Below are 25,439 nucleotides of genomic sequence, written 5' to 3' on the forward strand. Positions count from 1 at the left end.
CAAAAGCAGACCAGAGGAGGTTAGACACGCTTATTTGACAAAATACAGCATGTTGTGTGTTGGTGGCAGGTCACATGGCTGCTGTGTCATTGCTGGTTTTTTTGCAAAGTTTAAATGAGGCTCTATTCAACCTTAGTTGCACTATTTGAAATAAAAATGTGATCATCACAATACATTTCTCCACAATGGCTGAATATTTATGAAGACATGGCATGTGCCTAGCCCCACATGTCAGATGTGAGATCAAACTCAGTTTTTATGATCTCATCTGCCTGCAGGTCCTCTCACACCTGGAGGGAACCAGTGCTCAAGCTGTCTGACGTCAAATATTATGCAGCAGTCAGTGATCTGCTACTGATACGTTATGTCAGCTTTGGTCTCCTGCATTCTTCCAAGCTTTGGGTGTTTAAGACAGTAATACAATCAAATCCATCCAGAGCCCAAACAACTGATGAAATAGATTCATAGGGGAACTCCACAGGCTCATATTGCTTTAAATGTGTTGCTGGTCTGACAAATTATTTAAGCTGACTTTGACATTAAAACCTCGTTAACTAAGTATCCCAAAACCATTTTACATTTCCAGATTACAAAATAAAGATAAAATGAAAAAAGAAATGCAAAACACGCATTGCTTATATGAGCACATGGGGAATATAACAGAGTAACTGCGATAGTAAAAAGTTTGATTTGGTCCAGCATCTTTCGGGAAACTCAAGTGTGCAGGTTAAATACAGGTCGTCTAACCAAAGAACCAAATTAGCTCTTAAAATGGTAGAGGGATAGAGTGTAAATGTACAGTACACCCAATCAGCAATAAAAAGGTATTATTTCCCCCCGAGCACACCTGTAGAGTGCTTATAAAGCTCACACCTTTGTTTGGAGTGGCTTTGCTCCCTGCCTGCTCTAATTGGCGTGGTGTGGACCAGAGCATGGACCCTATGGTCCAGCCTGCCTGTCTGCAGACAAAGCATCCTCTGTTACTGGCCTGGGTGTTAATGTGTTTCCTTTACTGGCAACAGCACTGCATGACAGATGGGGAGAGGGGTGGAGGTGGGCAAAATAGGAGCCAGGGGGGCTAACAGCAGCTTTGGAGCACAAGTAAGGCAGCTTGCACGTTTAACCTTGCCCATGGCCCAGCAGAAAGTCTAATAAAACCTTGAGCCATGAAAACTGAGCACCATACTGTAGTTCTTACTCACAGTTTTTCCCCCAAATATTTTTGAAGGATTAAAATGGGAGGGGGGACTGACAGAGAAGAGTGAGGAGAAATGAGCAACGATGTCTCCTAGAGCCAGGCCATATGAGTCCTGACAGGATGGGCTCAGGTGAGGGAGGGTTCAGGGAGAAGACAACTGAATTGTTGGAGCAATACTGGATAAAAAATAAAATAAACCTACTGACATGTCAGAGAGTAGAACTTTTTTTTTTTTTACAATTATCTAATCAGAAATGCAAGAAAGAACGAAAAAATTAAACTGATTTATCTGGATGAAAGGTAAATGGTGACATGGGTCAAGAGATTGGTCTTTAATATAGACATGTTGTATAGACATTGGGCTTATGACCTCCATTTTAAATCAGTCTGTAGGTGACACTTCAAAGACTGAATATCTGCCTTAGTCTGCCAAAAACTAGACTCTAGAAGTGCATTTACATGTTAGCTGGAACAAAATCAAAGTTTTAAAAATCGAGCAAACACAATCAGATAATGTGATTGAGAGCCCATCATCTCCTGCATGTATACGGACCAGTGTGATGTTCTGTATATGTAATACAGCCTTGCGCCAAATTTTCTGGGTTGCTAACGTGCTAGCTCACTTGTGACTTATGTGATCTGTGATGTAGATTGATAATGGACCAATGCAAACAAACTGAAGAGTGCAAATGAGCGCCTATCATAGCAGAGGTGACATGAGTTCAACAATAAATCGGTTACATTCCTGCGCATGCATACATGGGACAATAGTTCAATCAACTGCTGTGTTAAAACCACAAACGCGCGCATGTGCTGTGCAGTGGGACGTTCAAAAGATTGTCGAAAAATGATATGACTCTGTTTTATGGTGTTTTAGCTCTGGAAAAACAGAGTAGAGCAAAATAATTTACCAAGTTGATATTTATTGCAACACTGGCACTTGTAGAGTCTCCTCTTCCATTTTTAGCCAAGTCCCCATCCAACTCGAGAGCTGCCGTATGTTTCTCATCACCACGTCAGTGTGTTCCCAGGTGATTCTGCAGGAAGTTCTCCCTTTTCCCCACAAAAATGTGGAATGACTTGGTAAACCACACTACAGTACTTCAGTGAGCCATATTTCAGAAGGTTGAATACTCGCATTAGAAATTAAAATAGCAACCACCTCTTTTTCAAATGTTTTATGTCTTATTTCTGCCGTGAGCTTTCCTTGATCAACCATGTTCCAAAACGGAGGGGGGGAAAAAGCCAGACTTTGATTTGACTATAACTGTTGTAACAGGAACCCTTGGGTTACCTTAATACACCCTTTACACACCTATTCTGGAATTCAAGGAAAGCTGCAAATCTCATAATCCTACACTGGTCTAGGGAGTGAAAGTGGTGTGGTAGATTTCAAAAATCCAACTCTTAATTCTTACCACCACTCCCATGTTGTTGTCAAGATTTAGTCTGACGCTATAGACTGTTTACAACATAAAAAATGTGTCTCACCTCTTCTTGGACAAAGTTCTGAACAAAATACTTGACTTTACAGTGAAACTGAATGATTTTGCAGGAGGAATCATTCCTGTAATGAGAGGCTAGCCAAATTTTCACCCAGGCCAAAGACCTGTCAGTATCTGCCATCACTGTTATTGCACAATTCCCATTCTCAGGAGCCTTGACGGAGACGAATATTTGGGTTGGACCCAGGAGAGGTCATGCACTCAAATCTACCAACAGAGTGTCTATTCACACCTGACAGACTGCTGTCCTCATTCTGGCCTGATTCAGTGGGGAGGGTACAGAGAGGGAAGGGATAACGTGGCGGGGAGGATGTGCCGAACAGATAGAGATGTTGGAGAAATCGGTTGTGACGCAACAAAAACGAATGGGCAACACAGGGTGGAGGAAGGTAAGCTGAGAAGCTTTAGGGAAAAGGATGCGAGAAGATAAACCTTGTTTTGCTTGAGCACAAGTGCTGGCAACACTACACATGCAGAGCAAATGAAAGATTGCTTTTTTTCTCCCCCAAAGACTGAAAACAAGTAAAAACAGCCTGATTCATTGACACCAGTGAACCATTTTTAACAGATTCGCTGTCCTTTTTTTCAACCTGGAAAATGTTAAAAACTTGCTTTTCTTCATAGGCAAATGATTAATCATCACTCCAATTAATAGGCAGCAACCAGATTCTTGATTGTGCAACAGCATGTCCTGTAGATTCTAGTGTATAACAGGGACCAGACAATGACATTGCTTTGTCAACAGTCCAGATTCAGCGTGTCAGACGCTGTTCTTTACCATCACCTATCAGCATATACTGTATGCTACAGTATATTGGTGGTCTGTGGACATGGAGATTGTTTTTAATGTGTGGTTGTCTGCACGGGGAACTCCAAATTCTGAAAATGCCATCCACACCAGACAAAGGAATGAATAACAAAAGAAAGGCAAAACGGCAGCATTCCCTTCCACACCTTCAGACCGAGTCATTTAATTCGGAGGATTTTCTTTTAAAATAAACTCTCCGGTAAATAGAAAATATATCGTTTTACACATCTGTCAAGTGATCTGACCTTTGGGGAAAAGCCTCAACAAAAGCAGAAAGCTGAAGCCAAGGCATGCAGAGGCTTATTTGCAGTATGTGTGAGTGAGGGGCGACACAGACCTTGGCAGCACTGCTATACCTTCCTCAGTGGTAACTGGTCTTCTATCACAACATAACAGTATATTATTCTATACTGCCAAGCATGAACCGCAGAGCTCTCAGGGTGAGAGATGGATGGACTTCCCCAAGTTCACCACTGTATTAGTCTACTACTGGAGCGGTCAGAGTAGCCACAAACAAAACAGATTAATTCTCCATTTCAATGCTGAGCCTTGGATCAACAGACTGTTAATGACAACTGGTTAAACTTGAGTTTGGTCTTTTAGTGTCAAAACTATATTTTGGGTCATGTTAAGGTCCTGAGTGTCTTGAGCAGGATGATCAAATAAATAAATGCACTGGTTGTTTGGACAGGATTGACCGCCGCTCGCTGATGCCAAGAGACAGCAAAGTCCTGCACTGTCTCATATGTCATAGTTTTGTGGAGCCCATTTAGCACCCCTGCTAACGGTAATCCCCCTCTTCAGAGTCAGTGTGAGGGTTGTTTGTTATGGCTAACAACTAATCAAACCAAGAGAGCTAGCCACAGTGTGAACTGGCCAGCACATCCAGGCTTCTGTTATGCTTCACTCCATTCTGTATTTCCACTGGGATATTTTTTCGACCTGGCTGTCCAATTTCATCCCTATACAGCAGTGGTCAGGTATTTATGAGAAATCTAAGAAAAACCAGAAGCACATTCTTACAGGGATTAAGTCACCTTGGGCACTGTGAGAGACAGAGGGGAAACATTCTTCACTCCACAACCCTGCCCAGCAGTCACCAGGTCGCCACATGTGACATCCCAGACGAGGCCATGACATAGATGGTGGCTGGTTTGGCTGTTAATTTCATAAATGACAAGGATATATTTGTATAGACTGCTGGCACCCTCTGGTAATAGCATCGCAGCTGTGCCTGTGCAAGAGTTGAGAGCTGGGGAGTGGTGCAAAATCCATGAATTTCCTCCCTCAAGAGGTATAATGTGGCACATAACGCCACATTATAAAGACAGAAAGGGCAGCACACAGCATCCAGTCACTGTAACGGTCTCTATATTAAAAACTCTCCAAGGTCAGAAAACCAAAACAGTGAATATACAGACTTATTGTTAGTGTGTAAGTGCACATCAACTAGGCCATAATATCAATATTGTAAAGGTTTTCATAAATGAAACTCAGGTACAGGTATTTCGTGTACCTGAATGGTTGAGACATTTGTATTTTTACAGTGAAAGTAAAACTATTTAAGAATGGCAGAAGACCGAGCACAATATTTCTTGTTACTATTGACTGCAATGTCAAGAAAACTTTTCCACATTATAGTACACTATTGTTTATCTGTCATTTAGCTATTCATGTTGCAAAAAATATGCCATCGGGAGGTTTGCAGGTCAAACCACTGTCTCCTCTGCTCCGAAACCCTCCTGCGGCCACCAGAGTGAATGGCCAAACGCCACTTCACTGCAGCAGTGGTGAGAGGGTCACAAAGCAGCCATGAGGGGCCTGGGTAAATACGGGCCAATTCAGCCAACACAAGCGCAACCCTGGGTTGTGCAATGCAGCCATGGCACATGTGGCCACATCATAGTGTAGCGTTCCTGCTTTATGTGCAAAAACAGCCATACCTCTGAGAATAGAAGCAGCAGGAGCAAACCCACTGGCCTTCTGGAGAAAGGCTGACTGCAGAGAAATGAACAGTAATACATGGAGAAGGAGAAGAGCGCGTGCACGCGTGTGCGTGCGTGTGTGTTGTTTGGGGGATGGGAAAGAGAAGGAAAAGGCAGAAAAGAGAAAGAGCTGACCAAAGCCCATAAGAGTGGGGGCGTGTTATTGAGCAGCCAGCAGGCTTTCCCTTTTATGGCCATTGTGTGTATGTGTAGAACTGGACACCAACTTTTCTGAGTTTCACCACTTCGTTAAGGACTGTGTTTGATTGAGTGCAGAAATCTAAGTGTGATGAGATTCATTTTCCATTGATTGATAAGAATGACCTTTGATCGTGACTCCTCATCCATTTTTTCTTGCTTGACTGCATCACATGTCATTCTCAGGTTGTTAACTTGCTCTCCATTACAAGCCCTTGATGGCCATCTTTGCTGAACTCGCTGTAAACTACGCCAGTTCCCACACCTATCTATCAGTGGTTACCCATTAGAGTTTACTGGATGACCCCTGACCTTGGCTGGGGTCGTGGCCAGGGCCTTCATTAGGGGATAAATCATAAACACCTGAGCGGCTGACCTGGGTGCACCACAGGGGCTTGCACTCATGTGGTATTCATTTAGGGTTGTGGTGCGTGTAAATCGGGTTAAACCTGTGCCTGCGACCCACAAGTCTCTGTGCACATATTAAAAAGTATGACCACTACCCGCTCAATATGTGTCAGAATTTGTGTGAGTATGTGTCACCAGTTAGACTTACTGTGGCGCCAGTGGTAAATGAACACGGGAACAAAAACTTACATTCTCTTTAACTGTCATACTGGGGTTAACCTGCTGGCCAAACTATGTGAGAACAATAGTTTCACTGTAAGATTGGAACGGTAATATAGATATAATTTTAAAATGCTGTTCTGGTAAATATTGCGTGAAATTTAAATCCAATTATTATAACAAACCTATCAGCTGTGTGTAGATGTGGGTGTGCTTAGTCAATCATTTATTCTGCTTATTGCTGCTGGTACTTGATTATTTGGAAATATAGAGCATTTAGAAAGACAAAGAGCAGTAAGATGACTGTCTGTTCACCTCTCCTCGGGCTCTCGTGGTTGAAAAGGATCCCGTTGACAGCAAACATGTTGTAGGCCTCCCGGAAGTTCACCACAATCCAGTAAGCATAGAGCTTAGCAACACCTGAGAGCAGAGGTGGAGGGACAGAAATTAGTTCACAACAACCGCGATCAACATCATTTCAAACACTTTATTCATTATTTATTCCTCTTTTTCAGTTACAGCAAACTGGTGCCCTTGACGACCATTAAAAACTGAAGCGCTGCAAAAATGATTGATCTGATCTGATCGAATGATTGATACTGGTTGATCAATTCCAAGCTCGTACAAATAGCGCTCGCTCTCATCATCATCCTCCTCCCACTTACTCCAATGATGAGAAGAATGCCAGAGGAAAGGGAGGTGTCCCCTACATAAGTTGTAGGCTGCACACCACAGCAGCCTCTGCCTCCCTAAGTCTAATTAATCCAATGGTATGCACCTCCCATACAGCCTCAGATTGATCACTGACAGATGAGGAAAGTGCTGGCGAGAAGAGCGATTTAGACAACAGAGGGCAAGAAACCTGATCACTCACACACGTGTACAGCCTGCATGTGTCTGTGCTTAAGTATGGTTATAAAGGTGTCTTTGTTAAAGCAAGAGCCGCTCCAGCATTCAATCAGACATTTGGCCTCAGGCTGTATGAGAGCTCAAACCCTGACACGCAACAACCAACTCAAAAAAAAAGTGCAGTTTCAGTATTAGTGGCCCGATAATTTCACCAAAGAAAGATTTGTATTTACATTAACCGACAGTGTCATTGCAAATGTAATCGTTACCATAAGGTGAGCGGGGGTAGAAGACGGTGGTTTCCCTCTGAGGGATCTCCTGTACTTTGCCATACAGCTCACTGGTTGAGGCTTGGTAAAACCGTACGCTGTCAGTCATATTACATGTCTTTATGGCATCCAGGAGACGAAGTGTGCCCACACCATCCACATTAGCGGTGTACTCTGCCAAATCAAAGGAGACCTACGAAAGAGACACAAAGGGGGAAAAAAAGAGGATTACTGAGGGAGAAGTCACTCCAACTTAGAAATGGATGTGTGCATGCATGACTGTGTGAATGAGCACCATTCTGCAAGTGTCAGGGTTGCAAACCAGGCATGACAGTTGAAAGCCACGTTGGTTAGTGCTAACTCCACCTGGAGCAACTTGGCCTTTAGTGCTTTCACATCAGCACCAGATAAAGACCCCTTATTTAAAGCTGGAACCAAAACACAGGGCCTCTATTCCACCCCCCCCACCCCCCACCCCCCCACCCACACACACACACAGGGTGTGCAAAAGAGGGTCTTTTGATCCGATTACACTTAGCAGCTTAGCATTATTAGCCATTCCAGTTAAATGTTTTTTTTTGTATTTTGGCAAATTGGTTTTTGAAGAGAGACAGAAAAGAGAGAGCGAGAGAGAGACACTCAGCCACACAGTCTCTCTCACACATGCAGACATATATATGTAATGGTTTCTCAGGTCCACCTTCCTGTGTCACTCCACCTCTTTCCCTTCCTTCCTCCTCCCACTGTGTCCCCGCTTACTCTTGCTGGACCTCATAAAGTCATAAACTTTATTATATGCTACTGCAGCACCTCCTCCACCAAGACCCCCCTTTCTTAGTGTCTGTGAGCACCACCTTTTGCCTGTTCCAATACCAAGGAGCGCTCCTGACGCACACGCTGCAAGTATCAAAACCAGCTGAGAGGTGCAGGGTCCAGGATGCCTTGACAACTTAAATCAAACAAATTGCTTTAATGCCTCCATTCTCTGTCATTATGTTAGGCAGGGCCAGAGCGTCGACTGTTAAAAGGCCAGACATTTGTGCATGTGTGCGCGTCTGGCGGGTGGCCGCTGGGCCCCTCAGTCGAGCTAGCAGATATTGTTCTTTTCTGGGAAGTCAGCCAGGCTCTGTCAGCGTTGCGTTTTGCCACTACTCCCAAAAAAGTAAAATGTTTAAAAAGGTTCTAAATGTACAGGATATACATGGTTTCATTTCTTTCCTGTTCACACAAGGTCTCTAGCAGGACTGCATGAGTGAATGTGAGGAATGTGATTCTGTGCATGTTTGCTGGTTTGTCTTTGAGTTATATATAATCTCCATTACAGAAATTTAGGAATTTACATTTTCAAGATGCTAAAACTTTTGATCACAAAATCCACATTAGAATTAGACATAAAAGCAGAAAATGAAACTATTGTGCAGAGCAGAATTTTTGTTTTTTTTTTTGGGGGGGGGGGGGGGGGTGTTAAAAAGTATTTACACTATTCTAATTTGCATCCAGATGTTTTGGCCTCTGTCATTAATTGAGAGGCAGTTGTGGCGGTGTCACGTTCGCCTCTATAACGGGGTCAAATTGTTTAGTTCTGCTCCTGTTTGCACTACCAAACCAAGAGATAAATCTAAATTTCCAATAAAAAGATCATGGTGCACTGCTGAATCCCTCCTCCTCTTTAAATGGCTAATGAAAAACCAAACTACTAATCTTTCTTGTAATTGTATCAATCTGTGTGTCTTTGAAATTCAGACAATAACATAAAGACTATTAATCATTTAGGGTTTAGACTGTTAGTGGGTCATTTAAGAATTGTTATGAATTTTTGAATATGATTAAAACATTAATAACTGCACAAAATAGATGGTGGTTAGGGCTGAATTGTAGGATGAAGGGATCAGATCAAAGATGCATGATGCTACAGCATGGTGGTAAATAGCTAAAGACGCACTGCAATCTAGTGCTTTATGAAAGGCAAAAGCAAAAGAAAGGATCCTGAAAGGTTTTGTGGTGAAAAGACTGTGAGCTCCATTTTTATCAGTTTTTCTCTTATCTGATGACAGGAATCTTTGACAGGCTTTCATCTTGTGAGATGACAGATTTATTCCCAGTAAAGCTCACCAGTATTCTGACCTGAAACCACTTTGTGTTTGTTGGCACCAATCTTCACGAAAAAAGGACCAAAATACCTTAAGACAGATTTTTCTTTTCCTTCTTACCAGCAAGTACATTCTCTGAGGAACGCAAGTGGACAAGACAGCTTCTGGTTTAAAGGGGGCGATCAAAAATGGACATCTGCACATGGCATGACTGCATCTACCAACTAATCCTCTTCAACCGTGTTCATTCATCCTTGCAATGGCATATCTGCTTTTGAGTCACAAGGTGTGCTCAAGCAGGAATCCGAGCCCACTGTAGCTATGACAATAAACAAATACCTGTCAAACAGCTCAGGTGGATAAGAGAGAGAGGTGGGAGGGTGGGCAGCACATGTGTGGAGAAATATTGCATGCTGTTTGAGTGTCTGTCAGGACAGGTTGACTGAGAGGAAGAGATTTGCTGTCAAGCTCAGGATTTATACCGTAGAGTCTGGAAAGTCCCTTTCTCCCTCCAGGCATGTTCTTTTTTTTTTCCCTGCACTTCTTTTCTGATCCCTTCACACTTTCTGCCACACTCTTTTGACGTTAATGTGAGCAGGTGGAGGGAAATTTCTCCACCTTTACCATCCCTGCACATCCCAGACCACACTTAGAAACACTAGACAGCTGGATGGGTCTCAGCTATTAGACAATTGTAAAAAAATGAATAATTTTAGATCTGGTAATGCCTCAGCAGACCTGTGCATACTGTGCTAAATACATAAAAGGTTTACTCAAAGGGCAATCCACCAGATGATTCCTAAAGGTTTGAATGGCTACAGGCCCAAACCACCTGGTTCCCCAAGTTGGGAGTGACCAAACCAACACAACTATATTCGATATGCCAGTTAGGACTGTCTTCATTATTATTTTTGAGAACAATTTTCAACGTAGCCATCGTGGTTACCTGAAAATTTAAACAAATGATGAAGACGAAACCATCACATAAGGGGAGTCAAGCATGCATCCTAAAAAATAGAACTATCAACTAATGACCACCTTCTTATACACAATATATAATACAGAAGTGAACACCACAGAATCCCAGCAGCATCCCAAATAAGAGATAACATCTCCTTCTATCAGCTGATCAAAACCAGATGACTTCAAAAGGAAGCTTCTATGAAGAGGTGACGGAGGACCTCCCACATCTGAGACCCCCTGCCTGGACCAAACTTATCCCCTTGCACCTCCACCCTACGTCCTTCCTAAATACCCACCCCCATCACCATCTCCAGCTGTTGCTCCCGCGCCATTTGGCTGTAATCAGCAGCCCACATCATCTGTGATTAGGAGAAGGTGGGGGTGGTAGGGGGTAAAGACTTGACAAATTGGCACATTCTTCTACACCCATTCCCTCTCTATGCAGTGTATGCTTGTGATCTGTGTGTGTGTGTGTCACCCAAATTCATATTCATACTCCACCACAGGAACATACACCCATAAATACACACACAGACCACAGTCAGCCACAATAACACATACCAACACACACTCTGGTTGTCCTGGGAGCTGTCGTACAGCCATGTGATCAAACTGGAGCCCAGATTCTGGACTAGCATAATGGCTGGTTTACACAACCTCTCTCTTGCTGTGAAGTCCTGCTCCACCTCAAACTCCACAGAGTCCACCCAGCCTGCTTAGGCCCCAGATAAGAGCAGAGCAGCAAATGGCAAGTGAGATTCAGGTTATGGCTGGGCAGTGTCGTGGTGCCTGTTGGGTTATAAATACCTCCTGGTCTGTCTTGTAGGGTGGCTCTCTCCTGTGTGTTTCGTTCTTTCTTTAGCATAGTCAGACAGTTGCATGTTTGTGACCACATCCATCCATTGGTGGGAGGGGTCATAAACATTGATGCAATGTCTGGAGGCCAACTTTCCTTCCAATCCCTCCCCAACGCTGTCACACACAAAGCTTTCAACTAAAGTGGATTAGAGACATTAATACTTTCTTATCTGCAAGCCTTCCTATGTATCTTTCACCATCCTCAACCCCTCTCTAGTCTCTCCCAGCACTCCCTGTTATTTCTTCACTTCTGCACACGTGCAAGGCGAGGGCTTGACAAAAGTGGACAGAATGACAAACTTGACAGCCAAACGTTTATCATAAAAGACTGTATACTGCCAAAGATGTATTAGCTTGTGATGTGTTAATGTGTGTGACTGTAGGTCCCATATATAAATCTGTACCAGGTTCATAGTCTTCAGACACATAAAATATGCACCTCAGATGAGTGACAACCCTGATGCATGCCTACATATGAACATGCTGAACTACAATCGCAAGTTATCACAGTTCCTATTTACTTCAAGTTGTGTGTTTACACAGGATCTAAAACATCTGAGCACTATAATACATTGTGTAATTGAAATGAACACTAGTCATCCATCTTGATGACGGCGCCCTGGGCTGTCCTTGTACATGAGCTAATCTTTACTCCTCAAGTACTTCAACCATTACCATCCCATGGTCTTCAATGACAGCAGCATTTCATCAGCAGGCAGCTCAGAGCCAGATTATACAAATGCACACGGACACGCACAAAGGTTAGCAGCAAACAATTGCTCAGGTTCAAGTCCACCTTGATTCCATCCGCCTCACTCACCAGGGTGGGAACACTGGAGCAGGGGTCAGCATGCTGCGGGCGAGAGCCTTGCGCAAGGACCAGCCTTTTGAGGAGGCCTGTGGTGGAAACGGTTTACAGGAAGGGGAAGTGCTCTGTTGGAAGTTTGAGATATCAATGGAAATGCATTCTCCGTGCAACAGCAGGCAGCAGAGGAGCTTTTCTTTATCTTCCTCTTCTTATCCCCTCCGCAAGGGAAAGCCGGTGTCAAAGGAACACACACCAGGAATATTTCCAGGAAAGGATGGCTAAAACAATTACAATCCTATCCCAAAAGGAGATTTTCAAAAGCAGGCTGTTCCGTGCCAGGTCAAACCTATGGTAAAGAAGCTGTACGTTAAACAACTGAGCCCATTTGATCGCCTCTTCGAAGGACAAGGAAATTCTGCTGACCCCCAATATCCCACGATCCCACAGCAACTCGTGTAAACCACAAGCTCAACCTCTGGTTATCCAGCTGTTTGCTACATAAAAATATCATTATATTTGCACACACTGAAACAAAGTTTGAAACTCCTGATGAAAACGAATATAGTGCATCTTAGGGGCTGCTCACATGTCCTGGCATGTGTCAACTGCTCTTCTATCAGTTTTAGCACCCTCCAGTGGAGGCTGACAAAAAAAAAATACACAAATGTTGGTAAAATCTATAGACTAAGTGGAGTCACAAGTAGTTGGGCATTACAATCTTTAAATTATTTGGGGGGAAACGCATCGCTGGTGGTGGCACTTTTTTTCATGTGTCTGGTGTCACCGTTTCAGTTCTTTGGCAGCAGCTGTAGCAACAGAGTTCTCTTCTATATCTTCATCTTCCCGGAGAGGCTGACCACAACCCGTCCAGCCCAGGTCACCTTACCCATTTGCTGCGTGGGAGCGGATACACATCCAGGCTCACAGAGCCCAATTCAAAGCACTGCGTATGAATTCTCTTCCTCTTCAGTGATACCCTACACTTCATATGCATATTCAGATATTCAGAACTCCAGTATTTGCTTCCCGTCTGGGTGTTTTGACAAGTTTTCCAAGGGCCCGTGTCCATGGATCTCTGGACCCAACTACCCATTGATAATGAGATGAATCTCTGGTACGTGATGGTCATAACAGAAACAACTTTGACCTGAGGAGCACTCACACCACCAGCAAGGAGCAATTTTACGCAATGATAAATATTATTTGAAAGAAAATGATCATACTTGATCTGAGGAAAATTCTCAAATTATAATCTGAATAAATTGCCAATGTTAGCTTTGCCAGACCCTGTTATGATGGGTTACTTGGCAGTAACCCTTGTTTGACCCGTCTAAATGTGAATTTAAAGTTTTTAGTAATCCCGCAAATAAACAAAAAATGGTGACTTTTCACCAAACCTTGCTGCTTGACCAAGATTGTAAATTTGAAATGTGTTCATCAATCTGAGAAACAAGGCTATTTTAGGGGGAAAAGAGAGAGAATTAAAATGTAAAGGTCACTGGAATATATGGAATTCTGCTGAAACATGTACATTAGCTCATTGTCAAGAATCATCTCCTTCTCTGTCAACAGGAAAACACAAAGAAAACGATGTGTTAAAGTGTATCAATTGTCTGGTCTAACAACAGCAATCACACTCCTGCTGAGCTGCCACAGTTAATCGTTTTTGTTTGTTTGTTTATTTCGTTAAATCAGATCTATTAAAAGTGTGCATTTGACAACAATCAATTGTCTGAGTGCGCTTAATCAGTGTGAACTGAAGGAGCTGGAGCACCCCCTGGCGTTTGTCAGGTGATACTGCGAAGAGATGCCTGATGGATTATAGGAAATAGAAGAACCAGAGCTGAGTGAACTCTAAAAGCTAACCACATCAAGGCCGGTCAAAGGTTCGCTTTGGTAAATATTCCATACTAATCCTAACATGAGGTTTTCAGCTATGATGCTTCCAATCAGACAAACATAGCTACACACTAAATGAACTTTCAATTCCATTGCACCATTTTCATCTATGTGTCCAGCTGTTTCTGCCTGTTGCCTGCAATTTTGAAATCCCACAAGGATTGTATAATCTCATAAAGACAATTTCCTCATATATTGGACATCACTATAATGACAGAATCGATGTCATGGTAACATTCAGTGAGAATAGCAATGGGGGGATAGTGTTACAGTTACAATGACTAGTGTAGCATCATGTGATCCATAACCCTACAGGAAAAAAACAGTAGCATTGAACCTTCACATCTGGTTGTGATCCACCATATTTTCTTACTCAACCCGCAAGTCAAAATCCATAAATGAGAAAAGAACCAACTGTGCAGTAAAACCTGCAAATATATAGTCATCCAAAGATAACTTCTGGTCCGCCAGGTGTGCGCGTACATTAGCATTCTCCACACATCGGCTTTATCAGCTCGTCGCAGCACACCTGTATATGATGGTAGCAGAGGTTCCAAAAAGAAATGGTTGTTCCATTTCTACAGTTTACAATCTTGCCATGTGAGGGGCAACGCTTCAGTTGGATGGTAGTAAGGTCAGCATAACGCAGTGGTTTTACTTCACGAGGCGTTGCATTTGACTTTTATTACAGAAGGCATCACTTGGAGGCTGTTATTGTAAACGTTTAGCTGTGGTTGTGGCCTGTGCTGGCCACACATGTATAAACAGAACCAGCTTTAGATTACCGAACATGCCAGATATTACAATAGCAGTGGCACAGAGATGAAGGAAAGGTTTAGCAAGGGAAGCTAAAAATCCCAATCGTTTGTCTGGGAGTGGGAGTGCATGTCGCAGCCTAAACGACTCACCATTCGGAGGAAATAGAACACCCTTGCCAGTGTTTGTGTATGTATAGCTTTTTGCTCATAATTGGGGGGGGAAATACTCAAGGAACATTTTGGAGTTTTTTTTGGGAGGGGACCCTCCTGCTTCAATAATAAGCTACAGTTACGTGTTATGATTATGACAAGTTCACCTACAGTGGAGTGAAAAAGATGACAAGTCAGACATGGCGTGGGTACGTTTTAACGCAGAAACACATCTGGAGGATAAGGCGCGCAGGGTAAAAGCACTTTTCTGTCCTACCTACCGGTAACTGACAATGATTGTTTAGTGTGACGTGTGCACGCAAACCTGTGTTACAGCAGAGAATCAGCAAAGAAAACAGAAGGGTGTTTTCTTTGGACTGTTCCCAAACAACACAGGAGAAAGTAGAGATTATCTCCTGACTAATAAGGTTCCGTTTTCGGAGACGTGGCAGTTACAAACGCCCACACTCCCTCCATTCCTTTTGATTTTACACAAAGCATCACATGCAGGCATTCACTGCAACGTCCAAGGAGGTTATTGGATGGTTGTTGTGTATTAAAACAGGTATGAAATTTAATTATGATCACGTGGAGAAGTTATGTTAAATATATGGCATTCAAGTTAGTGACCTGGTAAAAATCCAACACTGGTTTAGCTGGGGGAATTGCCTCGGTCACAATTATTCATTACAAATGATCAGACAGGTTTATGAGGAAATGAATTGTCTCCCCAAGATAACCTTGAGTTTATTTTGTTTTTTAAACGATTACACCGCCACAAATGTCCTAATGATATGATTGTAACGATTGTAGCGATGATGAAACCAGGATTGGAACAATAATAAATACATGACTCTGCAGGATGAGCTCAGTCAGGCCAACAGGTTACACGCTTTAAATCAACATGGCTGCCTCCCAACCTTTTGATGCTCATGTGCCTGATGTGTCAGTCAGTGCCTGCCCCCATCCACCTAACTTGCTCGGCAGAAAGCAACACTGGTGATTAATAGTGCCAAGAAAACCTTAAAACCATTATTTCCGGTAAGAGTTAATGTCCACAAATAGAAGAGCCATCCGTCACACTGCCTTTCCAACTTCTCTCATTTCCCATCACAGCTAATAATGATAATAACTGGGAAGACCTACCAAGATATTATCAACAGTCCAACAGCAGCTTTAGGCACAAAAACCTCATCGTACTCCGCATTCATTTCACAGCTTTTTAAGATTATTGTTAAACTCTGTATATTGCTTCATTTGTAAAGGTGTTCACACTTGTGATGATCTGGACGTGAGCTTAAGACACGTACCAATTAAAATCAATTAAAACAAACATGCAGAGAAAAAAAAATCTACGCGCCAGAATAAAACCTTGGTAGTATGAACAATATCTGTAAATAAGTGACATGATAAAGCAAAAATAAGGCAATCTCTGAAATTATACACACACACATCTCTTGAGAAGGATCCTACAGCTGACCTGACTCACACAAACATGACATTATCAGGGGTGGTGTGCATGTGTGTGTGTGTGTGTGTGTGTGTGTGTGTAGTATTCACAAGGGTGTTAAAACAACTGCAGACAGGATTGGTGTTCACAGATCAACACAAAGGTTTACTGTGAGCAAGAAGCTTACGTCCCTGGTGGAAGGATTGGGTGAGGCTTCGGCCTTTTGTTGGGTTTTACAGCCCACTTAAACAAAGAAGTGCAAATAAACCATAAGACTGAATAAATGGATCAAAAGGCATATTATTATATAGAATTTTTATGATGTTAACTTGTATTTTAAGTGTTATAAGAAGTGCCTTTGTCCTTCTTATCTTAATTCAAGTTGAATGTGGCGCATGACCACAGAACATCGACACAACAAAACCAAACAAACCTTTTGTAAATTATCTGAACTCCATAATTTACTCTAGCCGAAATGCAATGGAAAACCATTCAAGCTCATATATCACTGTTCGTCAGTAACAGACCAGTTTAAAACCTAAAAGCTTCTGATCTTTTCCTCCTACTTACTTGTGGCAGAAGTTGGCGACTACACGCCTGTTATACTCCAACCTGGCCTGCAGATGGCGCTGTGTAAAGGCCTCCCGCAGCACACTGGGTTCAAGGTTGCAATCAATAGATTTTATTTCTTTTAATTTGATCCAAACTAGCACACCAACTGGCTACTAATTTAAAGCATAAAAATTGTAAAAAAATAAAATAAAATAAAAAATGTTGAAAACATTGGGCGGCACAGTGGTGTGGTGGTTAGCACTGTTGCCTCACAGCAAGAAGGCCCTGGGTTCGATCCCCGGTTGGGACTGCGGCTGGGGACTTTCTGTGTGGAGTTTGCATGTTCTCCCTGTGCCTGCGTGGGTTCTCTCCGGGTACTCCGGCTTCCTCCCACAGTCCAAAGACATGCATGATTGGGGATTAGGCTAATTGGAAACTCTAAATTGCCCGTGAGTGTGAGAGAGAATGGTTGTTCGTCTATATGTGTTAGCCCTGCGACTGAAAACATATACTATAATAATTATTAGCATGTGAGATGGGTGCATACAGATATAATTTTGCTCTTTTACACTTTTGTGTTTTCTATTAATTTTAATTTAAAGATATTTTTAGTTATTAGACGGTCAAAAATCCTACACATTAACTGAAACAACAGGGTGAAAGGATGCATTTTAATATGTTGTGCTAAGACAGACTTTCGATAATTTAACTGGAACAGTAACAGAACATGTTGCGTGTTATTGGTTTATTATTAAAGGATTGCCTTGATTTTTGCCTGCTTTATCGTTATAATTTGCATCATAAAGTAATTGGAAAAGCACAGAAAACTGAAACCAACTTAAGTGTTCTTGTGTCCCACCTCAGCTGACTGCTGCCACCTACGAGCGACAGGTGAAACTGCAGCTGCCCCGTTAATTTTGCCATCCGAATGTCACTGACGATACAGCTATATTTGGAGGTTGATTTACAACGCAGACGTAGATATAAGCATTGAGACGTTCTTTCACTATTTATTGAGTCGTTTGCTGAACAGTCCTCAGAAAGCCTCCCACCTTCCTTTGCTCCTTTCCCAAACGGCATGTTTCCATGTGTTACAACCATGCTGGAAAACAGAAAAAGAACTGACTCATGAGGGGAGCAGTCGCAATTCTGACCCACAAAGCACGACCACAAAACATTCCCTGACTCTGTAGGGGGAAAGTGCAGACTTGTTTCTCTTGGCACTGAGAAGTCTATTCTTTAAGCTGAAGCCCATTCGCGACCCAGACCAGCGGACATGTCACACATGGAGGCCTAACCTTTGAAAATATGGTTCAGCATGCTCTGGGAGATGTTCTGACCACTCATTACCGGGCCATCAATGCAACAACAGTTCCTTTTAGTGCTCACTGAGCAGGCAGGTCGCATGGGAAAATGTGACTTTAAACTATCGCTCCATTGAGCTTAAACCCCCGAGGTTCTGTTGAGATTTCAAATCAGGGAAAAGACAGGCCGCCTGCAAGATAAACTCACAGCTGCTAGTGTGCGACTGAGAACTGACTGGATAGGAATCATATAAACGCCAGTCGCAGCGTTAAAAAACCTGAGCAGTGAGCTGTGACAGAGCCGAGGCCACTCATCCATCACTGTCCCACCTCCATGTAGCTCCTAATTAATGTAAATGATTGCAATCCATAGGAAAAGGAGTAATACGGGGCTGTCGAGATCCTAACATGAGTCAGAGAGAGTTTTGAGAGGAAGCACTCGAGAAGAGAGCTGTATCTCCTGAAATCAACCGAGTCCGACCAAACCCCCTCACAAAGAGAGCAGAAACTTTTCCAGCTTCCTCACACCCTCACCACCTCCCTGGACATTTTCCACCTCTTCCCATCATAAGGTTCTCCCTGTCATGATTGAGGTGGAGGAAGAATTCCCGTCTGGGCTGCAGGTGGGGGATTTGCCGAGGCCACATTGAAGGGTTTTGTTCGCAGTTTTCCCGTGAAGCGCTCCGGTGGGAGAACACAATGGGCTCGTGTTGAACTGTCAGATGCAGAACACGTCACTGGGAGCGGCCTGTAGGCCCTTCCAATGTATTCATGTTTTCAAAAAAGGAGGAATAATTCATCGCTGAGAGCCACCTTCGTCAACCTCGTCAGTATTTCTTTCTAAAACCTTCACGGAACATTGCATTTTTCCATTTAGGGATTCAAAATTCAAAATCAAAGTTGTGTCCAGTTTAGACCCTTTTGTTGAAGCGCACAAATTACACACATTACTGTGTAACTGTACAATCCCAAAAACTGACCAGAAAGCTGTCACTCAAAGTTTGGACACCAGCAAAGTTCTGACTAGAAAAAGCAACACAAGACAGACAAGGTTTTTTGGGACTTTTTTGGGATTGTTTTAAGATGGATTGCATAGTTCCTAATCAGCAACCTTTCCAACTTTATGTTGCCAACGGTACTCTGGTGATAAAGAGTTAAAGAAGTTCATGGCTTGGGACTTGAGATTCTTCCCCCTGTTCCTAAGTTTGTCTATGGAGACTGCAGATTCATTTAAGAGGAGCCAGAGCTGCCGTCACCGCCGCCGCCGCCGCTGCCGTGTGGCGAGCGCCGCCTGTCGCTCATTCTGACCACAGGCCCAGATGGACAAACTGCCATGAAAACCTTGTGGCTCCTCACCACCAAAAGATTGAAAGGTCAGCTTTATAATTAAATATTTGGACAAGATTCAGATGGATTGCTATGAAATTACACACCTTACAAAAGGTCACGTCAGATAACAAGCAGATCACATTTCTCATCAATACTGCGCCTCTTAACCACATATTTGATACACTAATTACACTCTCGTCACCAGTAACAAGCAGGATCAAACTGAACAAAGTTCCTGGTGAGCATATTAAAGAATTAATTAGAGTTTTCTCTATCCTGTTCACTCAACACCATCTTCAACTCTTTCCCAAACAGTGTAAAGTTCATCTTCAGGGTTTTTACTCAGCCTTCAGATGACAATAAATGGATTTAATCCATCACCCAAGCTTGGTGGTAAGAAACACTACAATAAGGTCCTGCAAAATCTCTGGGCTGTTTTCTGTTGACTGTGATGATACATTTATCAAAAAAGATCCAAGACCCCATTCGATCCTTCCTAAACAAAATCCCATTATTTGAATGTCTGGTTGGAGGCTAATGTGGAGAACCTGGATTACTGTGCTCTTTCTTTACCCCCAAAAGCTGTAGTGTCATAACAATAACTCAGTATTATTTATTTTACATAACTAGCTGTACAAAACCCATCTTGTCGTTCTTTTAACGGTACAACTGGCTGCATTGGTGACTACTTCCAGTCCCATCTCAGCCCTGTGATATGGTAAAAACCCCCTTCTGTCTGTTCTCAGTGGTGACTTTGTGCAAAAGGAAACCAGCAGCTACACACAGACATCCTAATTCACACACGAGCTCTTCAGTGGGTGTACCGCCTTGCTCTGCTTTCCCCTGAAAAATGGCAGCATTGTGAAGACTTTTGGGAAGGTCGAGGAGATGACGGTGTGACTGATCCTTTCCTCTGTGGAGGAACAGACTGGAAATGACTCTGCACTGTTGACGCCAGTAATTCTGCATCTCAGCTGTTCAGCGGGGGCAACATGTGGTGAGGAGCTGCCAGAAATGGTTTTATAGGTGTGAAAGCAAATAAACACCGGTGGAACTGGTACAGGTACAGGGATTTTCTGTCACTGAGTGTGTGAGTTTGTGTGTGGCCTGGACAAGATGTTCCATGTGGGAGGTGGGAGCAAAGTCACGGGCCGCTGGCCACAGAGGATGTGGGGAGAGGACTCATCATCCTCTCACTCACTTTTTCTCCCAGTCTGGAATCATCAAGGCCATCAAACCGAGGTAGACGTGCGGTTCTTACTGTCTTGTTAATTTCAAGCTCACAACAGGGATTAACTAGGAAAGTTTAGGACAGCCAGACATGCAGGAACTATGGTTTGTTAAATGGGCTAGAGATGGGTCAACTTGGCAATAATTTAGCTTTAGATATGCAAAGAGTCAATATCAAACATTGTTCGAGGTAATTACTGATTAAGCAGTGTCATTTTTATCACAGTAAATCCTTGAAGACTTGGAAATGACAATGATCATGACTGTGGCCAAAGAAGTGACTTTAGACTTCTGTCACAAAACTGTCATTGCTGGATCCATTTTCCTAGTTTTTCCAAATAGATTTGACATTCCTTTCTAAACTGGCTCTTTTCCCACTGTGTTTAACCTCCTTTACTGAACTCTTTTTAGTGGCTTAAAGGACATTTAATTAAACTGATTGTGCAAGTAATGAAACCAGATGAGTGGGTCAGTCCTGAGGCACTGCAGCTTCACCCAACTGGACCTTTGATGGTGCAGAGACCGGGAGCACCTGGAGGGGAATAAAACCCATGACCACCTTACTGTCAGGTAATCATGCTAACCGTTATGCGAAAATATCCCAGGTGTGGTTTGACTAAGAAACTAGCGAAAGCAGCATCTAGCATCACGTTACAAATGGCTATTTTACCTAGAGCCGGATCTGACCAAACTGGGCTTCGAATCCCGGCCAAACCGCCATACAGACGGAGTATTAACACTGGCTGGAGCCCAGTGTGGTGGGCGAGGAAGGGAGCGGCATCAGGGGATCTCCTAAAATCACCCCCGAGCTCCAACACAAAAGCCATATTGTGGCACCGAATGACCCATCCATGAAAACATTACTTCCTTTCCAATTAGATCCAGAATTCTCCACGAGCTGCTGATTTCCCAGAGCTGACAGTCCCGTTTTAAGGTCAGCTGCTGCTCAACAGTCACAACAACCGTCAGCTATCCACAAACAAAGTTATTTATGGAGGACGCTGCAAAGCTGTTACGTGCAAACTTTAATCGTTGCCAGAAACAATCCAAATGGATTGAAATAAAACAGGGAAGTTGGAAATTCCCACCAGTAACTTGTAACCTTTTGAGTGAACCAGCTTTCTTTCAAGTGAAACTAGAAGCCAAGAGTCCCAGTTCCACATTAAAGCACCTGAATGGTGTTCTACATCGATATAAGCTACATTCAACACGAAAAACATTCAACAGGAAATAACTCTAAAAGGCAGTTGGGAAGCACTGTTCACTAAAAAAAACCTCAGTTCTGAAAGGAGATCTTTATTTGTAGTTTATTTTCTAAACCTAAAAGTGGGTTGTGGAGTTTTATGTGGTCAGACACTAACCTTGACATGACTCTGAGCAGCCAAGTTGTAGACCTCCGATGGCCTTGTCTCACTGATGATCTTCATCAGACACATGCTGTCTGTCAAATCGCCGTAGTGCAGCTTCATGTCTGTCAGAGAGAACCAAAACCACACACTGATTCACTCTTAAGCAGAGCAGAACACATAAATAAACAGTCTTGCTTCTGTCTAATGGGCCATTTTAAAGTGTTTTACATCAGCTTTCAGCGCCCTCATCAGGCAAAATATGTTGGATCTGTTCGGTTACGGTTAAAACATTTAAAAAACAGATTATTTTCCTAAAAAAACTGTTTTTGCTGGTGTGAACTAATCAGGCTACTTACTGCCTTCACTGTGAGTCTGTGGGTTCTTGTAAAGATGCTCAATGCGACCAGTGTTGAATGAACTTGAACGACGGATGATGCCATGAACCTGCCGGGAAAAAAAATGAACCCAAGGAAATCCATATATTGGGCTTTATGTCCACATTAAACTGGCTCCTGAATGTCAATTGTTACCTACTCCTTCATATTTTAGATTTTCTTTTGTACATGTGCTAATTTTTCTTTTCCAATTCAGCTTTTTTCAGATTGACCATTTCTGAGCGCGATTATCTGATGTGTTTGTGCAGAAGGCGACTGGACCAGTGCCGTGCGGAGTACTGGCTCTGGTGGCTCCAGTCTGCCGTGTTTTTCATGTCTGCGATCTGTGTTCTGAGGGGAATGTATGAGGAAACTCTGCTCGAACCAGATAACCGAACTTGATGCACAAGGGAATCCATTAGAGAGAGGATGATGTGCCTTGACCTCACTTCCTTTATTCACTGTGCACTTCCTGTCTGCCTGCGCTCTGCTCTTTAATGCCATCCCTCGACCCTTCCCTGGGTTCCATCTACTTCTTTTGTCTCCGAGGCAGGCTGTGGATGGCAAAACTGACCAGAGCAGCTGGAATGAAGGTGCCTGTTGTACCGTTTCAGAGGAAATGAAGTCATTCTGCTACTGTCAGGAAGCTGCATCAAGCACAAATGCAGCGTGAAGATGTGCATGACTTCTCAGTGCAGAACAGCTTGTTAATCTTTACATCCAGTGACAGACGGTTGAATTTTGTGCTCTTGCTAACACACAGGGCAGGTGGAAGTTCGTGACCTTACTCCTATTGCCATATAATAACAACCTTTTGCCTGTTAACGGGGTGACCTGGAGGTAAAAGGTTTGAAGGGGTCTTTTTGGAGTGAGATATGAGCCGGTCTTTGCGTGCTTCGTGAGTTCATACAAACATTCCACGAGTGTGCTGGAAGAAGCTTATCAAGGGAATGTTGCTGTCCGCGTGTATTTCTTGGCATTTGTGTGTCTCAATCATTTTAACATCGAATGTGTCTGAGCTGTCAAAATGGTGTTGTTAAGGGTGTGACAGATTTTCTCACTCACCTCATAGCCTTTTGAGAGCAGCAACTCAGCCAGGTATGAGCCATCCTGAAAGCACAGGAGACATCATCTATCAGTAAACCAGACACATGTATTTTATTAAGATTGACAAAATACGTTTAACACTATTTTATTATATCAATGATAAACACTACCTGCTTATTGTGTGTGACTGTGTGTGTGTGTGTGTGTGTGTGTGTGTGTGTGTGTGTGTGTGTGTAAACCCAGTCAAGAAGGTCTTGTTCCTCTCACCCATATTACTTCTCTCAATTTTTTTTATTTTTTTTCTGCTCAGACTTTCCAACCACACATTCTGGACCACTCCAGAACATTCCAAACTAGCTGTGGCATTTATCCGTAAATCTCCCCTCCCGTGCGTACTCGTGCACCTTTATCTCAGCATCATTTCCAGGTGTGGGGGGTAAATGTTGTGGCACAGGGCAAAGAGCAGAGCAGGTAGAGTTTAAGGAGAATGGATGTGTATGCTAACATAAAACAGGAGAAATACGCTGAAAATGATAGAATCCTCTAAATGTATTATTATAATAGCAGGGATTTAGTATCTCTCTTTATTTTGCTGCTATTACCTGTTGACCGTGGGTGAATTTTTGACACGTGCACTGAACGCTGACCTTGAGGCCATCATGTTGTCATGCTAACCTGTTAGATATTTTGCAGATTGCATTGCTGCCTATCTCCAAACCATTTCAGCTCAGAGCCTGCAGAGGGCGATGAGATACTAGCGGCTCCTCGTCCTTATCCATTCACGCAAGGCACGGCGTTTAAAGAGTCATGTTTTCCTGCCAAAGTGCCAGGGTCAAAGCATTCCATGCCAGACCAATATGGAAAACAAGCCTGAAGAGCTGCAGCTCTGTTTCAAAACAAGAGGCTCCTTTGAGGCCATATTAGCCCGTAAACCCTGGCCTCACCTCAGCGTTTCCTGTTATGGGGAGCTGGATGCCTGGACACACATAAACACATTCGCATGCACAACTACAAACTCCCTTATGACTAATTTCAGTAACTGTATGATGGCTGGTTCTGAAGCAGGAGGAATAGTTTTTTTTCATTTTCAAATAAAAGGATTGTGTTAGATTTTTACAATTAAGACAATAACTATGGATTTTTTTCGATAAATAATGATTTGAATTAGACAATATTATAAAACCAGATACAACAAATTATATTCATCTGCTAGATATGCTCTAATGTACAATAAGTGAAGAGCAACTACAAATTTCTATCGTCTGATGAGTCTGAGGATTTGTAGATCAAGCATTTGATGTGTAACTTTTGAAACAGGGAAGTATTTCAATTACAGGGCAAAGAAAATGAATAAAAAACATCTCATCTTTCGTGATGGGACATTTGATGGCTGTGAACGTCACAAACATTAACGATGACGACGCACAGTGCAAATATTGAAAATCTTTTACGTGTCTTTGACGCCGCCTGCTGGTGGAAAACTAAAATACAGCAGCTTGAACTCACTAAAAAGCAGGTTAACCTACGACTTTGGTTTTTTTTTTTTTCCAGTGTTATTTTTGGTTTTTTGGGGGGGGGGGGGGGGGTTACTTACTTACTTAATCACTCTCGATGATAACTTGAAAATATAGACTTTTTGTGAGCACCTGCAGACGTTTTGCATTACGTGTATGAATGCAAATATAGTTTATGGGTGGAGGCAGCTTTGCTTTTCATGGTTGACAAATGAAAAGGGATTGTGTTGTTGCTATAGCACAAAAGGTAGCTGTTGGATATTTATATCAGTATTACATTTGGATAAATAATATGAATTATTCTTGCTGACGTACCATAATAAAACCGGAGAGAACAACAATCGCTACCTTATTGTTTTATTTGTTCAAAATGTCACATCTGCTG

At 42.8% G+C, this 25,439-nt stretch overlaps 1 protein-coding gene across 2 annotated transcripts in view; it reads right to left on the reverse strand.

The window, feature by feature from the left end:
* The window catches only part of gmds (GDP-mannose 4,6-dehydratase), an 80,119-nt gene that overhangs the window by 51,556 nt on the left and 3,124 nt on the right, over nt 1-25,439 (reverse strand). For both annotated transcript variants that reach the window (XM_029828919.1, XM_003974425.3), the window contains exons 2-6: nt 23,559-23,603; nt 22,476-22,563; nt 22,132-22,241; nt 7,380-7,572; nt 6,577-6,681 (exon numbers count right to left, since the gene is read on the reverse strand). In XM_029828919.1, the coding sequence (XP_029684779.1) occupies nt 6,577-6,681; nt 7,380-7,572; nt 22,132-22,241; nt 22,476-22,563; nt 23,559-23,603 (541 nt within the window). The remainder of the gene's footprint in view (nt 1-6,576; nt 6,682-7,379; nt 7,573-22,131; nt 22,242-22,475; nt 22,564-23,558; nt 23,604-25,439) is intronic.

This window comes from Takifugu rubripes, chromosome 20 (genome assembly GCF_901000725.2).
Source record: "Takifugu rubripes chromosome 20, fTakRub1.2, whole genome shotgun sequence".
Taxonomy (NCBI): Eukaryota; Metazoa; Chordata; class Actinopteri; order Tetraodontiformes; family Tetraodontidae; genus Takifugu; species Takifugu rubripes.